The following is a 9150-nucleotide window of genomic DNA, read 5'->3' as shown; positions in this document are numbered from 1 at the left end:
TTGAAACGGACATGGTGGGGTGCCTTGTTGGTTGATAGGGGAGAAGAGACAGCTGTGGGGTACTTCCAGAATCTGATGCAGACCCCTATGTGTGGAGGCGGCCCTGGGTTTAAAGCTGTTTATAGCCAGAGAAGTCCTTTATGGCTTCAAGGTCTCATCTGTTTTAAAAAAAAAAAGGGGGGGGCTGGATGCAGGAGTCTGACCGTCCCCATGCGGCGTGCCTGGCATCCGGGGGCCCAGTGAGTTCCCGTCCACCCTTCCCCTTAAGGGTCGCTCCGCAGTGGGGCCTGGGAGGAGAGGACGAGGTGTTTCCGGACTCGGCCCCGGGTCGCCCCTGCGTGGCTGTGACGTATTTCGCCCCGCCCGCCCTGGATGGTGACGCAGATGGCCACGCCCCCGCGCTGACGTCATCGGCCCGGTTCCCTCTCCGGGGAGCGGCGGCGGACGCGCGGCTCCCACCCCCTCCCCTCTTACGGGCTCTCCCCTCCCCGGTGGCGGCCGCTTCCCGACCCTCTGCCAGGCGATGGCCCGGGCCCCGAGCGCGGGCTAGCGTGCCTGGGTGCCCGGCCATGGGCTGTATCGGCTCTCGGAGTCCGGCGGGTCAGGGTAAGAGGTGGAGGCCAGGCACGGGTTGGGGAATTGGGCTGCGGCTGCCCGGTGCGCGGGCCACGGGTGGGTGGGGGCCTTGAGGAGGGGGCCGGTGTCGGGAGAGGGAGGAGCCTGCACCGGGGAGGCGGGCCAGGCAAGAGGAAGGAGAGGGCAGGAGCGGGGAGGGGGCCAAATCGACTCGGCTTTGCTGCCACGGCCTGACTGCTTCTGGGCTTTGCAGGGTAGACTCGTGGTCTTTCCGCCTGGATTCCCACCGCTGAAGGGGGCAGGAGGCGCACAGCCTTGGGAGGGGCAAGGTGTCCATGGCGACTGGCCTTCCACGCCCACACACTCGCCGCCCCCACGGCCCACACCTCTCTTCACCTCTGCCCTGGGAGTGGCCCTATGCTGGAAACCTGCCTCTCCTAGCTGTGTTCCAACCCCCTTAAGGAGGTAGCCTGCAAAGCCCGTCAAGCACCCCACTACCGAGTTTTTGGCTAAAACTTAACTCCTCCCTTCAGAGTCAGATGGTTGTTGAAGGGGACTGAGGCCCCATTTGGGGCACCTGTGAGCACCTGATCACCTTAACTGTTTTAGTTCCTTACCCCACTCCCAACAAAAACAAATCATCGTACCTTGTGGGGGGAAAGAGGAGCCCAGAGAGAGGCCATTAGGGCTTCTTACAACTGCTGATGCCTGCTGCTTGGGTCTTGGTTCCCATGGATGGTGGTGCACGCTGGGGCCTGGCTTCAGTCCTATGCATCTGAGGTCCGCCAGCCTACTTAAGTGTCATGGATTTCTCCAAGCCTAAGGCCAGGCAGGGATTTGTCAGGTTGGAGGGCTGGGTTTGGAATGGGTCCTGGGCTTCCAGGGCAGGTAGTCAGTCATACAGGCCTTAGTGTGGTTGGTACTTGAGATTCTTTGGAGCTAAGACTCTGGCGGGGATTTGTACTCTCTTTGGGTTCCCATGAGGAATTATGGGATTTGTAGTCCTAAAGTAACCTCCTGATTTTGGAAGCTGAGAAGCAGCAGGCTGCTCTGGTCCCTCTGGCCCTGCTAAGGCTTGGAGTTCAGGAAGTCATTCCCTCCTGTAGTCAGGGGAGAGTTTGGCTGACCTTAGGATTGGTTTTGAGAGCCCTGATTAGGTACCAGCTGGGGGCCAGGGATGGCCTGTAACCTTGTGTCTTCCTTCTGGTTGGTAGCATTTCTGGGGACCACCAGCTGGCTGAGGCTCAGGGACAGAGACGGCTGCTCCAGCTAAAGGTCAGTTGGGATGGACATTGCCTGTTGGCACTGTCTAGGGGATGGGCCTCAGCTTCCTGAGCTCCAGAGAGCTCTGCTGGGCCCCTTGTACTCCCACCTCCTCAAAGCCAAGAGGAAGGAGTGTTCTCCTTATGTGACTAGGCACAGGTTCCAAGTGGGGAGGGGACTGGCTCAGCATCCGGAGCCAAAATAAGAATAGAACTGGGAGCTGAGCCTGGAGCGGTTCTGGGCTTTTGGTTCTCTGCATCAACACAGCCAGCATGCCTATGATTTCTGTGCTGGGCAAAATGTTTCTGTGGCAGCGTGAAGGGCCCGGAGGACGATGGACTTGTCAGACAAGTCGCAGAGGTGAGACCAGGGACTGTAGCTGTGATCTGGGAGGTGAGGGGAAGCTGAGGAGTAGGGTGCTCAGGTGGCAAAAGGAAAATTACTCTGGCTTAGATATTGGGAACCAAGATGAGACAGGAACCACCAGGCTGGGGCCAGACAGGGCATCAGGAAAAAAGCTTTAGGGGGCTGGGGTGAAAGTAAGAAAAAATTGTGGGTTTGTTAGAAAAGAAGAGTAAAGAGCTGAGTACCAGATGATGCTGGCGAGAGGAAAGAACCAAGAGAAGGAAGGCACCAAGCCTGTAAAGGGTCCAAGGTGGTGGTGGGGGGAGGATGGCGATGGTGGTGGAAGACCGCAGTGTGCTTTGCAAGAGGAATGGGTAAGGCCGAGAAACCCAAGATTGAGAATTTATGAAAGTTTAGGTTTCATCCCTAGGGTTCTGATGGCAAAAATACATCCAGAGGAGGTAGGGGGGCCGTGGGCTGCCACAGAGTGGCCCCAGGGGCCTGAAGGTCAGGAATGTGGAATAGGGGTTTTCAGAATTGTGGAGAGCACCAGGTGGTTGCTGATGTTCTGCGGGGTGGGGGAGGGGTGAGGAGAAATGATATGGCAGCACCGGGTGAAAATGGGGATATTGGCAGAAGTGGGAGCCCAGGTGAACAGCCTTTCCCCCACCCCTCAGTGGCCTCGGACCCCGCTTGGGCTGTGGAGTGGATCGAACTTCCTCGGGGCCTCTCTCTATCTTCCTTGGGATCTGCTCGGACCCTCCGAGGCTGGAGCCGGTCCTCCCGCCCTTCCTCCGTGGACAGCCAGGACTTGCCAGAGGTGCTGGGCCCCTGGTATTGGTAGGGGGAAGGGGGGCCGCATTCACATGAAGGGGATCTGTATCCCCCACCCCCGCCTTTCCAGCCTGCTTCTGGCTCCCTTTTCCTGCGAGCGGAGGCGCTATCCGGCCAGCGGGGCCCCAAGGCCGCCCCCGCGCCGGTCTGCTCTGCTCGGCGTCGTGCCAGCGGGCGGGCTTTGCTCCCGCCTTGGGCGCTGACGTCAGCGCATCCCAGGCCGTATCCCGGGAGACCCTGTTGCATGGTGATGGGTTGCCAGGGAGACACACACCTTTTCTCTGGGCTTGGGCCGCAGCTGCGCGGAGCGCCGGCACGGATGGCAGTGGCTGGGGGCAGTGAGGGGAGGGAGGGAGAGCAAGCCAGGAAACACCCAGCAGGTGCTCCTCCCCCCAGGCCTGGCCGGAAGCTAACGGCGCCACCCTGGGGCCCCTGTAAGCCAGGTACTGAGGTGGGGGGGGGGGGGGGGGGAGGGGAGCAGAGGGTGGGGCTGAGGTCAAGGGAGCAGCTGGAGCCCCTCTTGTGAGGGGTGGGAACCTGATCAGGAGAGCTAGGCAATTCCGGGGAGGGGGCATGTGCCTCTGACTTCATTCATTCATTGAGGGAAACATTTTCCAGGCTTGCCAAGGAACACTGAACCAGGTGCAGGGTGGAGGTAGGATCCCAGGTGAATCAGAGTCAGGCCCTGCCATCCCGGGATCCCTCAGGAGAGATGCAAGGGCAATGCTGGCGTGGGGGTGGGGGTATTGAAGAAGAGAGAAAACTGGACTGAAAACGTAATAGGAGGTGACACTTGAGTCAGGCCTTAGATGGTAGAGAGCATTTTGTCAGGCAAGGATGGCGTTCTTAGCCCAGGGGAGAGCTGGGTTCCTTTGCCTGGAGGCAAGAAGGCGGTTTGCCGGCAGGGAAGGTGGAAGTGGGGTTTTCCTGGGCAGAGGGTCTAGGTGGTGGATTCCAAGGCCTGAAGGGGGCAGGGGGCTCACAGAGTGGGCCCCCTCAGTGCCTGGCTGTGAAGCTAGCACTTCACTGGGCAGTGGAGGAGCCCAGAAAAGATTTTAAATAGGGACATGTGACATATGACCAGTTACACTCTGGGGAAAATTATTTGTTTACATTTATACTTTGCCTCATTCATTCAGCCGATGTATTTGGAAAGGTTACTCTGTACCAGGTACTGTGCTAAACACTGGCGTGCAGCAGTGACCAAAAGAGACCAAATTCCTCCAAGAGCTAAAGACCAGTGAGGGGGACCAATGACCAGTAAGGAAACACACGAAGTAGACCATGATTACACACACAGGGTACGTTCATAGAGGATGGTGCCTTGTTACAGAGGGAGGATGGACAACTGGTAGGGCAGCCAGGAAGAGCCTTCTGAGGGAATGATGTTTCAGCCAGGACCAAAAGATGAGAAGGAGTCAGCCAGCCCTGGGGAGGAGGGAGAAGGAACACTTACACAACGTTCTAGGCTGAGAAAATTCCATGAATTGAAGGAGCTTGGGGGACCACAACTGTGCTAATCTGAACATGGGGTCTTGAGGGCTTGAGGAAGGGAGGGCAGTGGCAGTGGGAGTAGAAAGGATGAGCAAAGCTTAGGGGACAGTTGATGGTAATGCTGAGGTTTGGAGCCATGCTGAGTGGGCAAATGGTTGGGTGATGCTGCGTAAGGAAGTCAGGAAACAGGGCCAGATGTGGGAAAAGGTGTTGGGTTTGGTTTTGGTCATGCTGAGTGTGTGACCCTGGTAGGCTGTAGAAACAGCTGGAAGACTGAGAGGGGGAGAGGGGCAAAGAGGAGGGAACCTGGAGGAAGTCCTTGATGCCGTAGCTTTCTCCCTTCCTCTTTTTTCTTCTCAAAGGCCCCACCCCGTGGTTCTTGACTTCCCAGCCTGCCTCCTTCCCCTCTGGGAGCTGGGAAGATGGAGGTGGGGGGTGGTAGCTGCAGTTCTGCTCCTTCAGGTCAGCCTGAATCTCTGCTGCTCCTTGAGAGGACACGGCTTGCTGGCCCTGGCTTCTTACTCTCCGTCTTACATACCCCAGCAGCCACTGGCACATATGTGCTACCCTGGCATCTCTTCCCAGCTCCCGTACCCCCTTGGCACCTTGGGTGGGCTGTGGGCATGGAGGGGGATGCTGCTGTCAGAGGAGCACTGACCCTCTGATGCTGTCACCCAAGGTGAATGTTGGAGACACAGTCGCGATGCTGCCCAAGTCCCGGAGAGCCCTAACTATCCAGGAGATTGCTGCGCTGGCCAGATCCTCCCTGCATGGTACGCACCCCCCTCCCATACCTCTGGCCACTTTGTCCTTCCTTCTTCCTTTTGCACTTACCCTTGGGGGCTGTATCCTGTGAGCTCTTGCGGGGATCTCCCCCTTCCTCCCCTTCTCAGATGAATCTCAGCTCCCTCCTCCCATCCAAAGGCACATGTGGACCCTAACTACCACCACCCTTCCACTTCCCTCCCTGGCCTGTGCCCTCACCAGGCTTCCTCCTTCTGCCCCACCTGAAGGTATTTCTCAGGTGGTGAAGGACCACGTGACCAAGCCCACCGCCATGGCACAGGGCCGAGTGGCTCACCTCATTGAGTGGAAGGGCTGGAGCAAGCCAAGCGACTCGCCTGCTGCCCTGGAATCAGCCTTTTCCTCCTATTCGGACCTCAGCGAGGGTGAACAAGAGGCTCGCTTTGCGGCAGGTGGGGACAGGAAGGGGTCAGCCACACGTTTGTCATTGGGATGCTCTTCCCACACCCCCATCTCTTCTCTCTCCTGTCTCCAGCCTGAGCCCTAGTCTTAGTCCTTCAGCTAATGAATCCTGCTAAGGAACCTTCTCTGCTAATAAATTCTTTGGCCTCCCTGACAGGAGTGGCTGAGCAGTTTGCCATTGCAGAAGCCAAGCTCCGGGCCTGGTCTTCAGTGGATGGTGAGGACTCCACCGATGAATCCTATGATGAGGACTTTGCTGGAGGAACTGACTCAGGTAAGGGGTAGGCAATGCCAGTGCTGGGATGGGCCTGCCCGAGAGGCCTTGTGATTCCGAGCTCAGCCTTCGGAAGGGGACGGTGGGGGCAGACCCTGTCCCGGCCGTGCCTTGACCTTCCAGGGCCAAGAGGGCTGTTCTCACTCGTGGGTGGGCAGTCAGCAGCTACAAATGGAGTGGTTCCTTTAGCCCACGTGCTAAGCCTTTTCTGCCCGTCTGTGCCATTGGGCCTTGTGGTCCAGAGACCTCACTGACACCTTCTGGGCAGTTGCATCTCTGGGGCGGGTGGGGGGGGGGGTCCGCTGTGCCTTGCCTTCCCCTTTCGGGGCAGCCTTCTGGCCAGCTGTGGCAGCACAGATGAGCCGGCAGCATAGCACCTCCCAGGGCTGGGGCCCCAGGCAAACAGGAAGGCGTGCTGGGCCTGGACTGCCCACAGGGCCATGCTGGCTCAGGCTCAGCCTCCTTGAATTCCATCTGAGACCTGCCTCTGGGCCTTTCTCTGGGCTAGCGCTTGCAGAGGGGACCCTGCGGGGCTGTGCAGCTGTGCACGGCCCTCCTTTCATCTTCCGATTCTTCCTGGACCACATGGCTGACTTTCTCTGTAGCTTCTGGGCTCATGCCTCACAACACCCCACCGCCCCATACTTCTTTGCCTTTGAAGATTGCCTCCACCAGCCCCCACCCGTCCAGCTAATTAACAGATTCTCCAAGGGCAATACAGTAGAGCAGATTGGCAATATGTTAGACCTCTGCTGTGGTCCAGAGGTGACTGATTTGGATGACTGATTTGGAGGCCAAGATGGAGCCCTGAACCACAAACATTCTTGTCTGATTGAGTTCCAGGCCTGATTTGACCCCTGGTATAATGATAACAACTAACATTTATCCAAGGCCACTACTATCCCACGTAGAACCTTTGTGCAAATTAGAAAAAAGCACCTCTTTCTCTGGTGGGCGCAGCCCGATGCTAGGCCTCGCTGTTTGGTGAGCAGAGTGTGGGCTGAACTCCAGTCCACACTCACTGCCTTGGACAGGCTCCCCTTGTGCAGGGAACCAGCGGCATGACCGTGTGTGGTATCTGTGCATTTATTGCTCTCTTACTGCATGCTGCATTCTTTTGTTCTCTCAACAACCCCATAAGTAGGTCTATCAGATTCCCCAATTCTCCCTCCACAATAAGCGGGAGGTGCTGAGAGGCGAAGTTAGCGAGCTCCTACCCTCTCCCCCCAGAGCTAGCGGCGCCGAGGGTGGAGTGGGGAGAACGTGGCTCCCTCCAGGTGGGCCCGTTGAAACGGGGCAGGTAGGGCTATCTTCTTTTTCTCTCCCCCTGCAGAGATGGCCGGGCAGCTGCCTCTGGGGCCCCACCTCCAGGACCTCTTCACCGGCCCCCGGTTCTCCAGGCCTGTGCGCCAGGGCTCTGTGGAGCCTGAGAGCGACTGCTCGCAGACCGTGTCCCCAGAGACCCTGTGCTCCAGCCTCTGCAGCCTGGAGGACGGGTTGCTGGGCTCCCCAGCCCGCCTGGCCTCCCAGCTGCTGGGCGACCAGCTGCTCCTCGCCACACTGCCCCCCAGCCGGGAAAGTGCCTTCCGTAGCCTGGGCCCATTGGAGGCCCAGGACTCGCTCTACAGCTCGCCCCTCATGGAGTCCTGCCTTTCCCCCGCCGAGGAGGAGCCAGCCACCTGCAAGGACTGCCAGCCTCTCTGCCCGCCGGGCAGCTGGGAACGGCAGCGGCAAGCCTCTGATGTGGCTTCTTCGGGGGTGGTGTCCTTAGACGAGGACGAGGCAGAGCCGGAGGAACAGTGACCCAAATCATGCCTGGTGGTGGCATGTGTCTCCCGGCTGCTGCTGGGGGCAAAGCCTCTGTGCCCAAGTGCGGGCAAGAGGCTTCCGGCAGAGCTCCAAAGCCTAGAGGGCTCCTGGGAGCACTCACTCCTCTGTTGTGTGTTTTGCATGAAAGTGTTTGGAGAGGAGGCAGGGGCCAGGCTGGGGGCGCATGTCCTGCCCCCACTCCTGGGGTTTGCCGGGGCTTGCCCGGGGCCCCTGGGGCATGGCTACAGCTGTGGCAGACAGTGATGTTCATGTTCTTAAATCAAAAACGCCACATACACATTTCCTCCTTGGATGATGTGAACCCCTAAGGGGGTGGTTGTGATTGGGCCGTGTGGGGTGGAAAGGGAGGGAGCCCGCCCCTCCCCCCCGCCCCCTTCCCCATGCCTCTCTCTTCTCTGCTTCTCTCCACCTCTTGAGTCCATGTGCAGTGCTCGATAGAATCACCCCTACCCCAGGGCGGGCTGGCTCTTACCCTCCTGGAGCCTAGGATTGAGCCATCCCCCAAGGGCCCCTCACCCAGCTGGGCTCGTGCTGTGCTTCGCCTCTCCATCACCTCTAAATCTTCTTCTTTTTCCTAAAGAAAGAGGGGTTTTGGTCTGTTCTTTCAGTCGGATGTTCTCTGGGAGGCATTGGATTGATGAAAGCATGTACCCTCCACCCTTTTCCTGGCCCCTTGTACGATGTGTGGGCAGGGTCCCAGCGGCTCCCAGCCTGCCTGGCTGCCCCCATTCACCAAGTTCTCCTTAGAGCCGAGCTGGCAGAAGGGGTGGGTGGCTCTGGTGGCTTCGGAGCTGTGACTTTGCTGTTCTCCCGGAGAGGGTCGCAAGGGGGCCATACGGGTGGCTGGGCAGTTGTCTACTGATGCCTGAGCCCGGCAGAAATGGTGCCAACGAGCGACGGTTGGTCGTGTGGGAGTGTCTCTCCTTGGGGAGGGAAGAGAGTAGTGCCTTTCTTGGCTGAACAAAAGGCCAAAGCTACAGTACTGAGGGCCTGTGCCCTAGCTAGGATTTTGCTAACTAAGCAGTGGAGGCCTCTGTAGATCCCGTATTCCACAGACAGTGAGCTCTGGGTTTGGAGGGTGCGGGGGATGTGGGTGGCTGCAGAATTCGGAGCCTTGTAGGCTTTGGCAGGTAAGAGGGCCCAAGGTAAGAACAAGAGCTGATGGGCACAGGCGTTCTATATATAAGTGGCTCATTAGGTGTTTATTTTGTTCTATTTAAGAATTTGTTTTATTAAATTAATATAAAAATCTTTGTAAATCTCTATATACATCTGGTCATTGGAGGAGGTTCCAGTATAAACCCATCTTAGTTCTACCCCTTTTCCCC

General features: G+C 58.2%; 1 protein-coding gene across 7 annotated transcripts; it reads left to right on the top strand.

Moving 5' to 3' along the window:
• Nucleotides 1–407: 407 nt before the first annotated feature.
• Nucleotides 408–9075, top strand: FAM131A (family with sequence similarity 131 member A). 7 transcript variants are annotated; one of them, XM_073896206.1, is made up of 7 exons: nucleotides 470–606; nucleotides 1791–1851; nucleotides 2862–3004; nucleotides 5192–5285; nucleotides 5526–5708; nucleotides 5876–5992; nucleotides 7326–9075. In XM_073896206.1, exons 4-7 carry the CDS (start codon nucleotides 5216–5218, stop codon nucleotides 7793–7795), a joined length of 840 nt encoding a protein of 279 aa, XP_073752307.1. In that variant the 5' UTR covers nucleotides 470–606; nucleotides 1791–1851; nucleotides 2862–3004; nucleotides 5192–5215; the 3' UTR covers nucleotides 7796–9075. The 7 variants fall into 7 exon arrangements, with proteins under 7 accessions (XP_025733203.1, XP_073752307.1, XP_025733215.1 ...); XM_025877418.2 differs by lacking the exon at nucleotides 1791–1851 and having other exon boundaries at nucleotides 408–606; XM_025877430.2 differs by lacking the exon at nucleotides 2862–3004.
• Nucleotides 9076–9150: the final 75 nt, after the last annotated feature.

The sequence above is a fragment of the Callorhinus ursinus genome, unplaced genomic scaffold (genome assembly GCF_003265705.2).
Source record: "Callorhinus ursinus isolate GAN/ISIS: 27379988/994484 unplaced genomic scaffold, GSC_fseal_2.0 scaffold1, whole genome shotgun sequence".
Classification (NCBI taxonomy): domain Eukaryota; kingdom Metazoa; phylum Chordata; class Mammalia; order Carnivora; family Otariidae; genus Callorhinus; species Callorhinus ursinus.
The sequence above is the reverse complement of the archived record's forward strand: the minus strand, read 5'-3'. Positions and strand labels throughout refer to the sequence as shown.